Source organism: Lissotriton helveticus, chromosome 7 (assembly GCF_964261635.1).
Source record: "Lissotriton helveticus chromosome 7, aLisHel1.1, whole genome shotgun sequence".
In the NCBI taxonomy this organism is placed as follows: domain Eukaryota; kingdom Metazoa; phylum Chordata; class Amphibia; order Caudata; family Salamandridae; genus Lissotriton; species Lissotriton helveticus.
Window position 1 is genome coordinate 844,646,750 of NC_136068.1, and position 20,390 is coordinate 844,667,139.

At 45.5% G+C, this 20,390-nt stretch overlaps 1 protein-coding gene across 2 annotated transcripts in view; it reads left to right on the forward strand.

The window, feature by feature from the left end:
• FBXW11 (F-box and WD repeat domain containing 11) overlaps positions 1 to 20,390 on the forward strand; it is a 544,060-nt gene that overhangs the window by 174,542 nt on the left and 349,128 nt on the right. For both annotated transcript variants that reach the window (XM_078653355.1, XM_078653354.1), the window contains 2 exons: positions 14,480 to 14,666; positions 14,768 to 14,858. In XM_078653355.1, the coding sequence (XP_078509481.1) occupies positions 14,480 to 14,666; positions 14,768 to 14,858 (278 nt within the window). The remainder of the gene's footprint in view (positions 1 to 14,479; positions 14,667 to 14,767; positions 14,859 to 20,390) is intronic.

The window sequence follows — 20,390 nt, forward strand, 5'->3', positions numbered from 1 at the left end:
GTGTATGAGAATGATGACGTTCGCCCAGATTGTGAAGACGGCGAAGTTGATGATGATGGGACCATGGCGGATTGGGACGATTATCAGATCCAGACACCGTCGCCGCCCCCCCCTTAGGGTCCAGGGGATTCTCCCCCGTTGATATAGCTGAATTTCACCAACTTATGGAACGAGCGGCGCTCCGCTTTAACGCCTTCCATGCTCATGACGAGCTCAGCTCGTCATGCAGTACACTGCTTGTGTGCTCATGACGAGCTGAGCTCGTCATGAACAATGGGAAATAAGGATATGCAGCACAGGAGCAGAATATGTCAAGCATCGATGTAGTTAAACTCCCTATGGTTCTGAAGGATGAGGAATGTTTTCTTCATGATTTCAAGAGTCAACCTCTTAAACAGCTCAGTACAGTGCCGATAATTGACTTTATCTGGAATGAGGGTGTCAAACTGATGCAGACGCCAAATTCTATTACTGTGCTTCTTCCTCGTTTGGAGAAGAAATATAGGGTGCCCCAGGGTTCTCCAGCTTTCCTGGTAGCGCAGCCTAAACCCGATTCTGTGATCTCCCAGGCCGCACAGCGCTGTTCCAGGAATCAGTCTTCTCCTATTACCGCACCTCCTGACCGTGAAGGACGTCGTCTTGATGCCATTGGGCGAAAGTTTTCCACTATGGCTTCTACCACCGTGAGGGCTGCAAATTCTCTGGCCATTCAGGGTCGCTACGACCGCCAGATGTGGTCGGATCTGTCTTCTTTTATCGACCTCATTCCTGAACCCTCCGGAGCAGAAGCTCTCAAGATTCTTCAGGAGTGAGAGAGAGCGTCCTCAGAGATTATCGACTGATCTGTGGACATTGTGTGCTCTGGTTTTCGGCAGCTTGCGGGGGCAGCTGTTTTACGTCGCCAGGGCTGGCTTCGTTCCACCTCTTTTCGCCAGGAGGTTCAGGCGAAAATCCTAGACATGCCTTACGACGGCGAATCGCTTTTTGGCCAGCATGTGGACGACGCACTTCAAACCATAAACTGTCACTTTGCATTTTCGCAAGCAGCCTTTTCGTGGTGCACGCGTACGCGGCACCTCTTCTTTTTGCGGCGGATCCAACCAGTACCGCTCCTACGGTCAAGGAAATCAGATAATCCTCCCAATCACAGCAGTCCTATCGGCAACAGTCTACCAAGTCGTACAGAGGAAAGTCTTCCTACAGAGGCTCCGCTTCGAAGAAGCAATGACTTGCCTTCCCCGCTCAAAGTTGGAGGTCGAATCTCCCTTTTCTTTTCCAATTGGTCTTCAATCACGTCGGACTGTTGGGTGCTGGACATTGTGTCAAAAGGCCATGGTTTGGAGTTTGTCAAGTTCCCTCCAAACACTCCTCCAACTGGTCCACCTCCGGCTCATCTCAAAGAGCTCTTTCAACAAATTCGAATCATGATTCAAAAAGGTGCCATCAAAGTAGTTCCCAAGTCTCAGAAAGGGATGGGATTCTATTCCCATTTTTTCCTAATCCTCAAGAAGTCTGGCGAATGGCGTCCGATCCTTGACTTAAGGGCCCTAAACAAGTACCTGAAGTGCCAATCCTTCCGCATGCTGACGCTAGCGAAAATTCTCTGCCTTCTCTCGAAGGGCGACTTCCTGACCACCATCGATCTCCAGGACGCCTATTTCCACTTGCCGATACTTCCAAGACACCGGAAGTACTTGCGCTTCCGGGTAGGGCGCAGAGATTTTCAATTCAAGGTTCTGCCTTTCGGCCTTCGCTCCGCCCATCGCGTCTTCATGAAAGTCCTGGCCCCGGTGGGGGCACATCTACATTTGAAGGGCGTTCAAATCTTCCCCTACCTGGACGACTGTCTCATCAAGTAGCAATCTCTTCATCAGGTGTCTCTGGACACTCGATTCTGTCAGAATCTATTCCACTCCCTTGGTCTGTCCATCAACACCGAGAAGTCTCAGTTCGATCCAGCTCCCTGCAGGACCTTTCTAGGCGCCACTCTGAATACTTCGCTGGCGAAGGCATTCATGTCTCGTCAGCTGCGGATTCTACGCCTAGTGGCTCTCCTCCGTTCAAAAGGGTCCGTTTCAGTTCGTGTATTGAAATCTTTTCTCGGGATGGCATCCTCCTGCATCTCCCTGATCCCAAATTGCAGGCTCAAGAGTCGCCCAATTCAGGAGGAACTGGACAAACAGTGGCGTCCGGTCTCCGACTCTTTCCATAATTCTGTCCTGGTGACCGCTCGGATGAGGTCCCCTCTCCACTGGTGTGCTCAACCATCCCACATCGCTGCCGGTACTTCTTTCCTGACCATTGCTCCAGAGCTCATCCATACCACAGATGCCTCCTTGGAAGGTTGGGACGCTCCTCTTCAGGGGCTATCCATAAAGGGCAAGTGGACCCTGTCTCAGCGTTCTTGGCACATCAACAGACTGGAACTAATGGACATTTTCCTTGCGCTCAAGTCTTTCTGTCTTCTGCCTCAGGGAGAATCAGTGCTCATTCAAACCGACAATACCACCAGTATGCACTTTGTAAACAAACCGGGCGGCACCAAGTCACCGCTCCTCTCTCAGCTGGCACAGAGCATCTGGGACTGGGCACTCAGTCACCACATTACCCTGACAGCGGTTCACCTACCAGCATCTCCAACATCCTAGCGGGTTCCCTCAGCAGGTCCGCGTCCTCGACCCACGAGTCGGAGTTGCATCAGCCGACTCAGGACTTCATCTTTCGGCTCTGGGGTCGCCCGAATATGGATCTTTTTGCGAGCCCTGTGAACCGGAAATGCCCGTCTTATGCAACCTGGCTTCTCATGTGGGAATGCCCTTTGGATGGACTGGTGCAATCTATTCGCCTACGCTTTTCTGCCGATCCTGCTGGTTCCTCGAGTGTTGTGGAAAATGCGGAGACAGCCGTGCCACATTCTCCTGATCGCTCCCAGATGGCCTCGACAAGTGTGGTTCTCGGAACTGCTGCTTCTCTCCCAGTGCGAACCCATCCTCCTTCATCCTCGAGCGGATCTCCTCACAATGGACAAGGGTCAGATCTGCCATCCGGACCCTTTCTCTCTCAAATTATCGGCCTGGAACCTGAGCACCTTGAATTTGCCCTCTTGAATATTTCGCCAGCATGTAAAGAGGTTCTTGCCAAAGCGAGAGCTCCGTCCACAGTAAAGACTTACAAGCTAAAGTGGAAAAGGTTCTGTCAGTGGTGTGCATCTGTCAACATCCATCCCGTGCACTCTTCTCCTGCTCAGCTTCTGCCGTTCTTTCTGCAGTTGGCTCAATCAGGACTTTCCCACTCCACTTTGAAGGTCTTCCTGGCGGCAATATCTCGTTTTCGGCAGGATGGGTCTTCCTCTCTCTACTCTTCCAGAGTCATTCGGCAGTTTTTCAAGGGACTGTTCAGGATGTTTCCGCCCATTTGGTGGCGTCCTCCTACCTGGCGTCTCAATGTTGTTTTGGCGCAATTGATGAAGGTGCCTTTTGAGCCCATCCACAGAGCGAATTTGACATTTTTGACCTGGAAGGTTGCCCTTCTCGCCTTGACCGCCTCTCGTCGCGTGGGTGATATTCACGCCTTTACCATTCAGCCTCCTTTTCTTCAATTCAAATCGGACTGTTATACTTCGCACCAACCCGGCATTCATGCCTAAGGTGCCAACTGATTTTCACCTCAATGAACCAGTGTTCTTAAAGACTTTCTTTGCTAATCCCCAATCTCCAGCAGAGCAACGTTTGCATTCATTAGATGTTAAGGGATGCCTTAAATTCTACATCGACAGGTCAGCGCCTTTTCGTAGGTCTGATCAACTGTTCGTTGCTTACGGGCGCATGCGCAAAGGGCGTTCTGTTACCAAGCCAACTATTGCACATTGGATTTCCTCAGCAATCTCATTCTGTCATCAGAAGGCCGGCAATCCTCTTCAATCTACAGTGAGAGCTCATTCCACCAGGGCGATGGTATCCTCTACTGCCCTGTTTGCTGGTGTGCCGATTCACCAAATATGTCGAGCAGACACGTGGTCCAGCAGGCATACTTTCACTAAGCACTACTGTCTTGAGACGATCAACGAAGCTGATACGGCAGTGGGCCAAGCAGTGCTTCGCAATCTTTTTAAATAAGGTGAGCCTCTTTCTTTCCCTCCGCCTGTATGGTTTTTATTATTATATGTCTGGCAGCATTGTCATTTTCATTGCATTTGTATGCTAATGCACTGCTATTTTGTCTTGCGGCCAGCTATTACTGCTCACTATTCTATTCAAGCATGTGAATCTATGAAAGACACCCCAATATTGGAGAAGAACAATTGTTACTTACCTGTGACCGGTGGTTCTCCAGTATTGGTGTCTCATTGATTCACATGCGACCCACCCACCTCCCCTCAGAGGATCGCTTCTCCTTCTAGACTATTTTTTCACTCTTGTGCTACGAAAATCTGAGGGCCTGAGTCTCTGAGGAGCAGGTTCTAGAGGGGTGCTTGCGCCTGATTGGCTGTAGTTCGGACTAACCTAATGACATGAATATGTTATGAAAGTGCTTTTTTCTTTTAATGTATTCTTATGTGTTACTGCTAACCTTGGAACTTATGAGTATTTATGGTTTTAGAATGTATGTAATTATGTTTTTATATACATATATGATTGGTTTTATTGCTATTTTATTTACCGTGGGGCTCCCACTTCGACGACGGGGAATATTCAAGCAAGCATGTGAATCTATGAAAGACACCAATACTGGAGGACCACCGTTTACAGGTAAGTAACAATTGTTCTTATGGAATCTCATAAGCCAAACCGGAAGAGGATCTTAAACAATGCATCTATGTTGAGATAATAGTAGAATGCCAAAACACATAACTCACTGTCTAAACTTTGTGGAAATGTTCGGTATACAAAATAGATTCAGAGTTACCTAATTCACCATAGGAGGCTTTTCAGGCGTGCAGGTTTCTGGTATACAGGTTTGAAATTTTTTTGAGGTGGTGTGCTAAAGTTTTGTTGTCAGTATTTCTACGTGCAAAAAAGAACAATTGATGGACAGAATGCAGAACAGCGTCATAAATTCACCCCAGTACAGAGATCTGGGCCTAAAATCCATCGTTTTTTTGCTCACCAGGCCATTCCAGTTTGGACCCAGCCATATGCAAATCAGTCTTGACCCTGTGCCCAATGGGAACAGTCCAGCCCGAACTGCCAGGCCATGTACTCCCTGGACTGGAAAAAAGCATTCTAGGACCGGTTTTGGGCTGTCAGCCCTCATCAGCCAGGATAACGACTCCAGTGTCATGGAGAGCACAGGACCCATGTCTGGGCATACCCGTCCCACTCGGGGTGACAAATGCAAAAACATCAGTTGATGTACAGAATGCAAAACAATGTCATACATTCACCCCAGTACAGAGATTTAGGCCTAAATCATTTGTTTTTTTGCTCACCATGCCATTCCAGTTTGGACCCAGTGCTTGCCTCGCTGATGAAGAATGACCTACCCCGAAACCGGTCCCAGGATGCTTGTTTCCGGATCAGGGAGGACCTGGCTTGGCAGTTCGATCTGGACTGTTTCTACAGTGCACCTGTCAACTGTATGACCATCACAAGCTATGGATTGCCTGTAGCTGGTCCCCATGCTTTCTTATTTTTTTTAAATATTTTTTTTAGGAGACTAAGAAGAGACACTTTAACATTTTAATAAAGAGAAAATATTGTAAAATTTTGAGACTTGCCTAGATTTTACATCTTATAGCCCTTTTCGTTTTATAATTTCTGGCCATATGTTGATAATTGACAGCTCTTTCACTGAAGATTTGCAGGCCTTTTCCCCCTGGTATAACTGATGGATGAGGCAAACAGGGAGCTTTCGAATTGGGGGCATGTGGTCTCTTTGATCAGTTCCATATTTAACCTAGCCACATGGAGCTTTTCCACTTTAAACTAAGAATTATTAATGTTTTGTTTTTATTTCTATTGTCCAAAGTCATAAGCCATTGAGGGATAAAGAAAGACTGAGAAGGGCAGCGAGGGAGATCAATCAAGACACTGCAAATTAACCTCTGCTGAAAGGCCTAGCAATAACCAATGACAGCCCCCACAACAGAGAACCTTCTCTCTTCACAGATCTCATTACAATGGTAGGGAACCTGGGAGTTAAGAATGTGATGCATTAGTCTGTTGGCAGCATATTTGTGGGCAGCTCTGTGTATCTGCTCATAAATACGAACATCTGCAAAACCATTCTGTTTTACTGACAGTCATGTATGGGTTGTCTGAAATTGAAGACTGAATGTAAAATTTCCTAGCTTTTATGAAGGAAAGTTTCAATTCTATTAAGTACATGAAGGCAAGGATTGTGCATTACTCTTTCCTTTGGTTTAGCTCAGCAGCCCAAACAGTATGAACGATGCAACACTGGAAACACAAAACTACATTGATCTTGAGTCTTTGGTTCAGGTGGAGAAAATAGTCCACCAATCCCTCCGTTCCATCTCTCATGAAGATACCATCAAAGAAAAGCACGTACTCTTTACTCGTGTGAAGGTTACACCATCGGATAAAATAAAATGTATTGCTTCTGGTTGTTCCCTAAAAAAGATATAAAAAGAAACCACTATAACTTAGAAATTTCCAAATTTTCTAACTGTCAATACCAGTTTTGTTACATTGTCAGATATGCTACATTACAGCAATACCATAAGCAGAATATACTTATTCTTACAGAGTAATCATAAATCCTGTGCGTGGGTAACAAGACTACAGTAGAATTGCAGGGGGGATAATCCTGGTCTCTGTATCCTTAATGGAATTAAAAATTCTTAGCTATCGTGAGGGAAATTTCTACATTTTATTACCAGATCGGAACCTCAGATTATGCTGGTTTAAAGCTTATTAACCCCCAAAGAGGCAACATTCAAGACTGGTTTGAAATAGAATATTCTGAAAGTGGCGTAGGAGGACCAGTCTGATACATTGAGGATATCTTCCAAGGCGCCTCCTAAATGAAAGCCTTTTGATGCCCTGGCTTCTCTGGTGGAATGGGCTCCAAAAATTGCATTACCAATACCTGCCTCCTGCATTACCCACTTCATCCATCTCGCAATAGTTGGTGATGAGACCGCTTTGAACTATTTCTTCAGGGCAATAAGTAACTGCGATGTTCCCAGAGCGGAGGATTTCCTCGGTCATCAATTCATACACCCTAAGGCATCTTGCCACACACAACTTTGGATGCTGAAGGAAAGCTGGACAGTGTACAACTCTAGTATTCAATTTAGTCACCCATGAGATTGAAAAGGAGACCCCGTCTGGGGAACAAATTCTTGTGGGAACATGACAGCTCGCACATCTCACGCCCTTTTGCAAGAGATCAGGCATAAAAGAATAGCCAGTTTACTTGAGAGTTGGTTCCATTACTGAAATGTGTTCTCTTGACAGGATTCCATGTCCTTAACGTCCTACAGGGAAACGCACTTGGGAGTTGGAGGCTGAGATCCTGATGTTTCATCACCCTAGTGGCTAAGAGGTGTTCATATGCTGGGATATCCTGAAAAGGAAAATGATCCACCGAAATAGCCTAAAGGCAAGCATTAATTGTCCTGCTTAGCCCTTCTCTGCCAGCTCTGAAAAGAAATTGACTATGGCTATAACATCCTACCCCATCCGATTGCGAATTCTTTGCACACACCAGCATTACTATCAGTTCCATGTGGACTTGTATCGCCTGACCGTAGAAACTGCCCAAGCACATTTGATGTTGTGAGTAGCTGGTTGTGGTAAGCCCGGGATCTCCCGTCCGCTTTAGAGTCCCTTGTTGAACCACATGGTGGGAGTTGGTCTGAGTTGCCTTAAATATTTTTCAGGAGGTTCGGAGTCCGGGAAAGAGGGATTGGAGAGGCCATAGAAAGTCTAGAGGAACTGGAACCCAAACGTGCAATCTCCACAGTGGTGTCGCAAGCACCAACTCCCATCTCTGGTCTGGGTGGTCAGTCTGCTATTCATTCAAAAGGGAGGGAAGGGGATACCCCCTGTCCCAACTCTAGTCCTGGAAACATACATCCCTGGCCTTCTCTAGGGGACCTGGCTGCCAGCTGTAAAAATTAGGTAGTTGGTGGTCTAGACGGGAGGTCCCTCCAGTGTCTGGACTGCCAGTCCCCTGTTTGCTTCATTCTTCCTGGAAGGTACTCCTTCTTCACTGAAATATTGTGGAGTAGGCAGTAGTGCCAGAGGTCTCTGGCTATATTGGCCAGGGCTTTGGAGCGCAATCCCCTCAGACGGTTGATGTACCTCACTGCCAAGACATTGTCCATCTTCAGCATGATGGAGCAGGATACCCAGTTGTGCACTAGGCTCTGTACTGCAATAGAACATGCCAAGAATTCTAGGCAGTTGATGTGTAAGATTTCTTATGCTTCTAACTCCGGTCCTCCAGTAGTAGCAGCCCCACATCTTGCTCCCCAACCGAGATGCCTATCGTCTGACTCTATGGTGACTTCCAGCGAGGAACCAAGGATTGCTCTGGCATCAGGCCTGCATGTTTTCTGACCCCCATTGTGTCTCCTCTCTGGCTTTAAAGTTGAGGGAATTTTGTCTGTGTACAAGAGTCGCTGCCTGAGATGCATATCCCATCTATCGCTGTAAGTGCCCCGAAAAGATAGCTTGGATGAAAGATGCCAGCAGTCCCTCCACTGGCGAGATGTCTGAGCGAGAGCTTTGCTTTCCTTATTTTTTTCTGTAATTCCCTGCTTATTGGGCAATTTTTTCTCTGAGATAACTTCAGCGATTGTTGAACCAAATCCATCATGAACTCCAGGAGCGTCATCTTTTGGGCTGGGTTAACCTCTGACTTCTCGTTTGATGAGAATCTCCAAGTTCTGCTGTAAGGAAACTGCCATCCTCAGTTAACTTCTTAAACCGTCCGGATCCTGATGCATGAGGAGGATATCGTCAAGGTTGAAGATGAGGTGTACTCTTCTTGTCCTTAACTATTCCATGACTGCTTTCATGATCTTGGTGAAGGACCAAGGTGCTGAGGAAATATCGTGTGAAATTGTAATTTGTATTTATATAGCGCCTGCTACCCCTGATGAGGTGTCGAATCACTCTTCGGTGAGTAGCACGTTACTCTGGTAACCAAATAATGATTAGTATAGGGAAAATTTTAATTTGAGCGGTGGGCATGTGAGTCTGTTAGTTGGATTGAATAGGATAATGGTGAAATAGAAGAGGGAAGCGTCTAGAAGGTGCTGTTTGGGAGATAATAGTAGTTAAACCCCGGACGAGGCATCGAAGAGCTTTTTGGTGAGAAGCATGCAGCTCCGGAACCTCTCCTCCTGGAATCCTTAGGGCTCCAATATGGAATGGAAGGCCAGTGAACTTGCAGATTTGATTCTTCCAAGTAAATAAGAGAAACCTTCTGTGGGGTGGAAATACCAGGACTATTTTAGGTGTTATGTAGTTCGAGGTGTACCAACCAGTTTTTTGTTTGGAGGATGTCTCTTAGAAGGTGAATTTCTTCCATTTTGAAGTGGCGATAGACGACCCATTTGTTGAATTGTTTGAGATTTATTATCGTCCAGAAAACTTTGTCCTTCTCCACCAAAAACCGTGTGCTGATAAAACCCAGGGGTTGAAGGGATGTCAAGGATAGCACCCCTTTCCTTAACCGAGACCCCACTTCTTGGTCTATTAATTGCTCTGCGCCTTGAGCGAAGGTTAAGGGCAAGGGACATACCTGTTGGCACTGAGTGCCGTATAACACTTTGTGAAAGCTGTGCACCGATTGAAGTACCCAAGCATCTCCCGTTATTGCTGTCCAGTTGTGAAGGAAGCGTCTGAGTCTGTCCTGCACTCTCAACAGAGAAGAAACATTGGTTACCATTTGAACCTCTGGCAGCATTGGAGGTACACCAAAAGGCACCTCGTCCATCTATGTGTTTTTCTAGAACGTAGTGAGGGGAAGAAACTCCATAATCTTTTCTGGTCCTGCCATTGCATGGATCTTTTAGTTTGGAGTCTGTGGGGAGCTTGGTTGATGGAACAGCTAAGTGAGCCCCCCTAACTCTCCCCGCTCCAGCAAAACCTTTTGGGCCAAAAACCTTATTAGGAATTGCTGCGCCTTATCAAGTAAAAAAAAAAAAAGTGGCCACAAACTGAAAACACCTTGATGAAAGGGTCTCAAAACAAACCCCCATCCGTCACCTAGTCAGCCTCTGAGGTGTCCAACTCCCCTAATTTGGGGTCTATCTTAAGGAGGAGTGATCTTATCCGCTCTGTTTAGAGGGCTCAATTGGCGTTACCCAGGAAACAAAAGGGTGCGTTGGGCCAACCTGATAGGACTTTGAGATCAAGGGGACTACCAGACGCCCTGGTCTCCTCCGTCATATCCAGGATTTTGTTAAGAAGGCCTAAGACGTCCAGTAACTTATCCTGGCAGGACATCAAGAAGCGGTCAAGGCCCTTTTTGGGGTTATTCATGAACATAGTAATGAATGTGGCCACCTTGTGGTTGGTCTCAGGGGGAATGTGCTACATTTCTGTCAGGGATGGCCTAGGGCATTCTGCCGTAAATCTTCCCCATACCTCCTAATCCAAGGACTCTGAAATGTGACTACCCACACATTGTGCCACCTTGTTTTCTGGGGTCCAGTCTGGGGAACGGGGTGAAAAATATCATCGGGTCGAGCATATCTTATAGGATGGAAAGGTAGTGAGAGTCACCTGGATCTATTCTGGAACATTTGGAGCCACCTTCCTGTCTCCACAGTCTGCTGGGGCCTGATCCGTCCCCAGATTCCACATTATCATTGCCTTCCCTGGCATCTCCCACAGGGAGGAATTAGTAGTCATTGAGGGTAGTCCCAGAATTATTTTGGTTGTCATCTAGGGCATTTACCATTCTCTTCCAAAAGGCGAAGCATAGCCTCTCAAAGGCGTTTGAGGGTTAACAGTGTCCCTTAGGGGCCACCCTAATAGAGCCAGAATTCCGGAAATACCAAGCGCTCCCTTTGGCTTTGCGTTTGGAAGACTACTGATTTTAGCAGTGAGCAACAGAAGTTGCCCGTTAATTGGCTTGAGGGCTGAAGAAATTAGGCATTGATAAGCCACATCAATGACCTCAACTAGCCCTTCATTAAGGGGGGGTAAGGACCACCTCTTCCTCCTCCACCAGATCCTTTTGATACCTTGGGAATTTTCTGCTGCAGGTGCCAATGCTTTTTTGTGTTTCTTTTATTCTTTAAAAAATATTATATATATATATATCTATATCTATATCTATATATCTATATATCTACCTACCGACAACCACCAGTAGGTCAACAATATATGTATATTTGACCTACTGGCGGTCGTCAGTAGGTAGTTAGTTAGGACCTAGTTTCTATAGGAAACACGTTTTTAGATTTGCCAATATCTTTGGTGCAGGTTGACTAAGCTGCACGAAATTTTCGAAACTAATGGGGTGCACCGGTCAGCTTCTGTGATGAAAGTTTTGGGGGAGATTCGTCAAGCGGTGGCCCAAGAAAACAGGGTGGTCCCAAAATGCGTTTTCTCCATGTTCATTTCCGTAGGAACTTTTGTTCCAGCTACTGCCCGAACTGCTGAACGGAACTACACCAAATTTGGCTGAGAGGTAGCTCTTGGTCCAGAGTTCACTCTTTGCTTTAAATGGTGTAAATCCGTTCAGTAGTTCTGAGAAATTATAAAATAAAAAAATATTGATATCTGTTGACCGAGGAGGATTCGCTAACCCGCACAAGCTTGATTCTGATTGGCTGCCAACACTTCAAACCAGGAAGTGTTGGCAGCCATCTTGTGACTCGGTAAAATGATTTAAAAAAAAGAAATGGGGGCAGGGTAGAAACCCCCTAGGCCTGGTCAGGGGTCTCACAGGGGCTCAAACGGCATTATTATTATTTTTTTTAAAAGACAGGATTCGTGCTGGGTGCACGAGTCACGCTGAGGAAAAAAAGGTGCGTTACCGCGCTTACTTTTAATAAGCCCCCGCGTGGGTCAGGTCCTGGGTGCAATATGCCAAATATATGCGGCGGCCACGTGAGCAGCTCCGGGGACCGTCCCCTCCTCAGGCTTTATTAATTATGGGTGGGGGCACGTGGCCCCCTGCAGCCCCGGGCATCGCCACCTCCCCGGGGATTATTTATTAATAGAAGTGTGAGGGGGCTTTTGCCCCCCACGCTGACACAGGTACCACCACCACTACCCCGGGGCATTGGAAAATAATGGGTGGGTGTGCCTCACGGGCCCCACCACCTCCCTGGGCATTGGAAAATAGTGGGTTGGGGTTGCTCGCGGGCCCCCCAAACCCCGTAGCACACCACCTCCCTGGGGTTACGTTTAAAATCTGTGTAGGGGGCTCGAGCCTCCCCCCCCCCCCCCCACTGCCTTGGGGACCACCACCTCTCCGGGGCATAGATGAATGAAGTGTGGGGGCCCGTGGAACCACCACCTCCCCAGGGCTATTTACAATAAGCACCAATTCAGATTAACCGCGGCGGCAATTCCTCAGTGGTGTGGCGGTTTAGCGCAGTGGGCGGGGACGCGGCGACCAACGGACGTACGCAGCAGTACGAAGGTAGTGCGCGCGACAGCCGTTGGCCAACAGAAGCACGCAAGGGGTTAAGTGTCACTGCCTGGGTCACGAGCCGCACCGCCACAGGAACATCGTGGGTCTGCTGCTGCTTATTGGGGCAGTAAATGCGGAGCAGGGAGGAGCTGCCATTGGTGAGCGTTCTGTGACATTATTTTTGCCTCTGTTTACTCCAATATTGACATTTCAAGTGGCAGTAATAAACTGGGGACTGATTTTGCTGACTACAGGTCCCACAATTCATAGCGTGTTCTAGACACCTGAGCGCTATTCAAGATAATAAAAGAAAGGAGACTTACCTTTGGTCTTTGTCTGCCACTTGAATGTTGTAATGCCCATTGAAGAAGGGGTAAATCCCGAAACGCGTCGGCAGGAGCCGGAGGAGTGGGTCACTTTTCAAAGCAGCCTTTCTGTGGACAATGCTCACCACCTTGCGAGTGCGACTCATGAAAACGGTAAGTATATATATATATATATATCTCCTACTTTATTCTTTGTCTTCATCTAAGTTAAATCTGATCCCCCCTCCAGTCTCAAAATCTTCAGGCAGTCAAAATTTCACTCCATTATATCCTGTGTTTCCGGATGCTGCGAGGTTCCACGAGCGGGAAAATGTGGCACGTTGTGCTGAATTTTAATGCTGGAAGCTTGTTTTGCACTGTAAAATCTGCACGAGCGACACCATGCCAGATGCCGCTGTTTTTCTGCTGCTCAAGTAGCTTTTCTATTCAAACAGCAGCTTCTCATTGTGATCTGCCATGACCGCCCATGTTGAAAATCTCAGCTGGAGGCGTTCTAGCGTCCGATAATCGCTCTAGGGTATGCAAATTCTTGCTTAGCAACTTTACATTGGCAAGCCGCACGTGAGAAAATATCGACCACGTTGTGGTTGACGGGCATGTTTAAGGTTTACTTTTAACCTCTGAGCAACATTCCGGCATGCTGGAAAGGTTATGACAACAAAAAACAAAGGTGTTGGATGGAATGCTTGAATTCATCTCAGTCACTGGCAATCGTTTGGGTCCAACTTTTTTCACCCACCTTGCCGTCTTAGTTTGGACCCAGTCATATGAAAATCAGTCTTGACCCTTCTCTAGTGGAAAGAGTCCAGTGCAAACTGCCCGGTCCTCCTTGAAAACGCAGCACAAGCAACCCAAGACTGGTGGTGTTGTTATTATGGCTCATCAGCCAGATATAGCTTGATTCTAGTGGCACAGTGAGCATGAGACCCACATCTGGGCATACCAGTCTCATTCAATTGACCCTGCAGTGATTTTAACTGCGTAAATAAATAAAATAGGTGTTTTGGAGATTTAACCCCAGTCTCTTAAATTGTGCATCTGTTACCATTCATCAACACTCTTGGAGAAAGCGGTTACTGAAACAAGGTCAAGGAATAAAATAGTTTTTCATCTGAACATACTCTTCAGGTTCTATCGCATAAACGTGGAATTGAAGTACATAGCTGACGTAATAACCACGATGTATAACCATCCTACTTTAAAAGTAGTGTTACCACATCTGCACATCTTAAATATTTTTTGTAAACTTCTCTGTTGATGAATTGTTGCGAGTATAGTTGTAAGCATCACAAGACTTTTCAAAATACGATTGAAACACTCTAAAGCTTACATTAGGAGGCCAAAGGCACAATCTCATTCTGACTTTGTGCTCTGTCCCAATTCCATTTTTGTTCTAGAACATGTTTCTATGTGTATTTTGCAATAGGTTTGTTTGAGATATGGTTTAACTCTTGGAATCGTGATCCATTTAAGACTTTTATTACGTGAGGTTTTTGTTACTCTAGGTAGTTCTAAAGATGTTGCTGCTAATGCTGCATAGTGAGCTAATGGATATATAATATGTATGTATATATATTTTCTCGCAGAACAAGGCTTGGATCACATAGCAGAAAACATCCTTTCGTATCTTGATGCTAAATCTCTGTGTGCAGCTGAACTGGTTTGTAAAGAATGGCAGCGGGTAATTTCTGAGGGAATGTTGTGGAAGAAGCTGATAGAAAGAATGGTACGCACGGATCCCTTATGGAAGGGGCTTTCTGAGAGAAGAGGGTGGTAAGTAACTTCTGGTTGAAGATGCCCTATTAAAAAAATTATTTAACATGTAATGGTATAAGAAATGTGAACATTTTCTCCTATTTTTCTTTTGCTTAAAGGGATCAGTACCTGTTTAAAAACCGGCCAACAGATGGCCCTCCGAATTCTTTCTACCGGTCATTATACCCAAAGATTATTCAGGATATAGAGGTATTTATCTTATTTTTTAAGTCTACCTTAATTGTCTATTGTCTCTCTGCTCATTACTTTTATTTAACACAGTAATGTTAAAATGATTTAGTACTTGTGATTATTCTAAAGTATGAAGCATTTGTTTAAACAGTAGTGCAAGATTCTTTATAATTGCCTTTCTACACGTGTTCTCTGATAACCATGTCAAATATAAAAAGAAAGACGAGGAACTACTTCTAGGGTAATGAGTACATTGTTTACTAATCATCCTTTGGTTAGATAGACTTGTATATTTCACCTCAGAATTGGATCATGTGAAAACACTTTATAGATAGTCAATGGTGAATGAAATCTGTTTAAACAGTGTTGACATAGTTACTCTACATATGACCACAATTATGTTATACTGAACTTATGTTTTTAAGGCTGCTGAAGATACAGTGGCCTAGCTACGTGTGGATTATGTTGGCTATAAATATGCCTTTCAATTTTCAGGCTGCCTGTAACAATGATTGCCATCTTTGTTTTCTACTTAATAGACAGCAGCTCCTAGTTTTCCAAGACTTGTTACTACCTAGCATTTGAAAGTGCTGCTACCCTTAATGAACTTTGAGTAATGATTTTCAAAAGTGAATACATATATTGTTGTATTCATTAAAACAAATATTAGCTTTGAAACATAATGGTAGTAGAATTTAACATTTAAAATGTGATTGCTACATAATTTTAGCTATTTTAGTGAGAATATGTATTTCAACTTGCAGATTGCCACAATATCCTGGATATTTGCAACATTTATTCCCCGTAGTATGCTTGGGACGTATTTGCTGAATATCTTAACTTACACACGAGACATGGGTTAGCCTGGTTTCAAACATAGTCTAATGTACCACTATGAATTGTTACTGTAAATGTAATTGGTTTAAGTATATTTATCCATGTAAATTATCTTTCTTATAGTAGTGCACTCCGCAAACTAGCCTCATTCTACCCTTTCGATGCAGCAGTTCAGGAAAATGAGTTGGAAAATAAGTTATTATTTTACATAGGGTTATGGAAAGAAATTGGGGAAGATAATTCAATTCTAGGGTGTTTTGAAAGTGCAGGAATGTAGGAGTTTGTTAGTAGATTGGAAAGACAGACATCCACTTTCTGTAAAGTTTATTATTCATAAGTAATTTAACCCGGTGGTCAAGAATAAGGAAACCTATTTCATATAAAGGTCCAATGTAAATGAATAACTCTGTTCATGCAGAGAAAATATAAAAGGTGTGTCTCGGCTGTCTAGTTGTGGCATACAACTGGAAGTCCGAGGTCGAGTGTGCCCCTATGAAGCCAAAAACTATCTGGGAAAGCAAATCTGTATGTCCCCAAACACTGAAAGAAGTATTGGAAAGCCCTTTTCGCTCAAAGATGAGTACGTAGACTCATTCCTTTGATGGATCCTCGTCAAAGTAAGTCTTATGATGAGTCATCGTGGAAGTGTAAGACTAGTTAGATTCATCCCAGTCCCACCATTGTCAACGTTAGAAGTCGAAAGGCGGTCTGGGTGCATCACGGTCATGCTTCTTTTCCCTTGCGGAGCTACTGATCCCACAAGTAGTCTCAACGCATTCCAGGTTTCCTGGGCCATCGGCGACATTGCAATAGATTGAGGCTTTTGGGGAACCATATGACAAGCTTTCGTCACACTTTCTGGTGCGCCTTGGAACCCTAAGGATTTCCAGAGGCCTACAGTTGGGTGAACGCCAGTGGGTCCGCCCTCTGCACGGTCTGTTTCATGATCCACCTTGAGTTCTACTCAGACGGCAGAGCTGACTTCCAATCTGGCACCAAAATCCACACCGGTCCCATTGACCTCAACACTGCTACTAATTGCCGGAGGAAGTCCCTGTTCCTGTATGTACTGATGCATCTAGCACCAACTCAATCCGATTCAGAGAGAAGGTGGAACCACATCCATGTACTCCAACAACGTTTCAGTTTGGACTCTGATCAGAGCCAACTAGTCTTTATAGATGACAATGGGGATAAGGGGGATTATTTCATCACTATGATTATGCACAGACTTGCAGTGCCCTGGCCACTCAGACATTGGGTTGTGTTCTTTCCCTGGAACACGAACGAAAGAAAGTGCCTCCTTTGTTATTGTAATTAGACTTGCAGCAGAGGTATTGGATTTACAACAGCCTATTACAGAACTCGTAACTAACTAACTCGGAAGTTTTGCAACCAGGGCAAATGTTTTCAGAATCCTTATTCTCATTTATTGAATCCCTGACTGACAATCTTATGGGCACCTGGTCTAAACCCTGTTGGTGTCCACCAGTGAGCAGGCAGGTTGCTAGATGGTCAGAGACTTGACCCCAATTTTTTGATGCAGTATCTTGCAACCGAAGTTTGGTGGTTCAGGCTTCCACCAGTAGAGTGAACCCCAATTCCTTCCTCGCAGTTCATCCTTACATTCAAGAGACAGATAGTTGAGTCAGGCCTATGTCTTGCCTTCTGGTTAGTCAATCAATCCGTAGATTTGTAGAGACCTTGTCACCTGTGAGGGTATCCATTTGATTAGCTGAATGGCCAGGTCTAAAGAGACTTTGGAAGAGATGTGTAGGTCTGTAGATAAAAGGGTAGCTCATTTCATATCTTCATTGCTAGTTAGGAGGACGAGTGACCCCAGCATCTGCTGCTTTGGTGGTGAGGGTTAGTGAAAGAGATGCGTAGCTGTCTGGTGGGCAGATGGGAATTCAGGCGGTGGTTCAAGTAGGTGGGTCAGCAGTTGTGTAGGGCATTGTATACATGGGTTATGAGAGCTTGAACTGACATCTTTTCTGTACAGGGATTCAGTGGAGTTCCCTGAAGTTGGGAGTTGGGGGTGATATGGGTCTTCTAGGGAGATCATGACCAGTCTAGCTGTGGCATTCTGTATGGTTTGTATTCAGAGGAGGTGAGTTGCCATCCCTACGTAGAGTGTTGCAGTACTTTAGTCTGCTGGAGATGAGGGCTTGAAAGATAGTGCATCTTGAGCTTTGGGGGTAGCCATTTGAATATCTTAAGAAGCATTTGGAGGATAAAAAAGCAGGAGGAGGAGTTTGAGTTGACCGGAGTTGTCATGGTTGGCTTGTTGTCCGAAACGATGCCGTTGTTCTTAGCATGGTCAGTGGGCTGAGTTCTGAGGGTCACCAGGATGCATCCCATGGGGAGCTTTGGTCCCAAAAATCAGTACCTCCGTCTAGTCTGTTGAGCTTCAGGCAGTTGTCCTTCATCCAGTTGGGGACATCTGTAATACAATTGTGGAAGTTGGTCTTGGTGTTGATGGGGTCTTCAGAGAAGGAGATGAGTGGTGTGTCACCTTAATAGGATATGATGAGTTCGTGGGTTTTGGTGATGCTGGCCAGAAAATGTTAGAGGGTAGTTTTAAGCGAGTATCCTTGGGGTACCCCACAGATGATTTCCTTGGGTTCAGAGGTGAAAGGGGACAGGCAGACCTTTGCATTTTTCCAGTTAGTAAAGCGACAATACATTGCATTGTGCAGCCTTGTGATGAGTGTGTGGTGGGAGACTGAATGGAAATTTGGCAAGCGATCTAGAAGCATCAGAGCCGCAGTCTCTCCTCAGTCGAGTAGGTCTCAAATGTTGGCTGTAGCCACGATGAGAGCGCTCTCTGTGCTGTGGTTGCTGCGGAATCCGAATGGGCAGGAGTAGAGTTGGAGGTTCCATCCCTAATCTGACGAGAGTTGTTGGTTGATGGCTTTTTCTACTACTTTGGGCGAGAACAGGAGCAGGGAAGATAGTCCATGCCAGCTCTTTTCTTGGGAAATATACACCCATGATTTATGTTACACGATTGGTGAGGTCTTTCCGGCAACCCATGAGACATTTTGGTGCCAACCTTGCTCATCCCATCCAGGGTGGTTAAGATGCTGCAATTTACAACTTACGGTTTGGCCTGGACATTATAGACTGCTAGGGCAGAGCTATTGGTACTAGTGTGGTGCTGCGGTGGCAATCTTGGATGAGATCTGAGTTTCTAGGGTGAAGTACTAAGCTCTTAAATGGACATGCCATTAGATGCTATTCGCCTGCTTGGCAAGAAGGCGGATTTAGCCTTTGAATACTTTAGAGAAAGCAGCTGTGTTGCATTCCTCAGTTCTTTCCACCCTTGCAAGACAGTACCCTCAACAGTTTCCATTCTTTTAAGGTTGCTCCAGAAAGTTAGTGTCCTGGCAACGCCAAAGCCCACAACAGGCACCAGCAGTCCTTTTAGGGCCAGGATTCAAACAGATAGCTCAGAGGCCATCAGTTGGCACACTTCCCAGACACTTACTCTTGCGACATCCGCCTCAAAGCCGCTTAAGTTTACCCTGAAAGACACACAATCACCCTATGGGAGCCACGGTCAGAAATTACCATCATGATGGCCAAGTATGACATTTGACAGGTGGCTCCTGCAGAACGCTCATATTTTGAAAAAAGGGGACCCCTATATATTACTGTTGCACCGGCTATACATAGGGAACAAACTGAGTTAAGGAAGGTCTATAGCCAAGTGACATAATCAAAATATGTTTATATGGAGATCATAGTTGATATAACTTACATATGAGATTGAGAATGGAAAGTCCAACTATATATGAATAATCTCAAACAATGAAATATTCTTATTTAATTTTATTGGTATATATTGTATATATTTATCAATTCTTTTAAAATTTACAATTTTGTTTTCTGTGTTTTTCTCTCTGTATTCTTTTCTTTTAAAAAAAATTGTTTTGCAATATAACAAAGGTCAATTAAAAGCATACTAGAAAGAATATACATAACCAATAGACATGAGACTGAACAAAATGTTGAAGGCAAAGCGGTAGATGTCACAACGCGCGTTTCGGCTCTTGAGCCTTCTTCAGGTTACCGTCTATTGCTAAAAATGTGTGCGTACTCAAACCTAAATCAGGCCTTCGGGGTAGTCTGTATTGTAATTTCGATCGGTGCCGAGTACTTGTTCCAGTTCTTTTCGAGCAGGATGTCGAAGAGAGCCGCGTGGCCTTTTCGACACCAGAGGCCCGATCGTCGATGGAACGGAGCCCGTTCAAACGATGCCCCCTTTGTAATTCTAAGTACCCACACATCGATGGACACCCGGTGTGCAACAAGTGCCTATCTCCGGAGCACAATGAGGCCAACTGCCTAGCTTGTGCTTGATTCAGGTCAAAGAAGATGCTTCGATGGGAAGCGAGGCAGACGATGACGAGGCCAGCGCCCGACCCGCTGAATATCTTCGATGAGGGAGACGATGAGGTCGTCGACACTGAGGATCCAGAACAGCAGTCGGATCCCGGTTCGGAGCATGACTCCAACTATTATGAAGACGACGAAGGAAACATCGTCGTCGAGGTAAGGGACGATGCATCGGCCATCGGAGCCGTCTATGACAACTCGAGCGATGAACCAGGCCCAACAGTGAGTACGGGGCCCGAAACACACGCAAAGACTTCCAAGGGCTCAGGCCGAGGCATCGCCAACAGGCCTTGGCCAAGATCATGACGAACA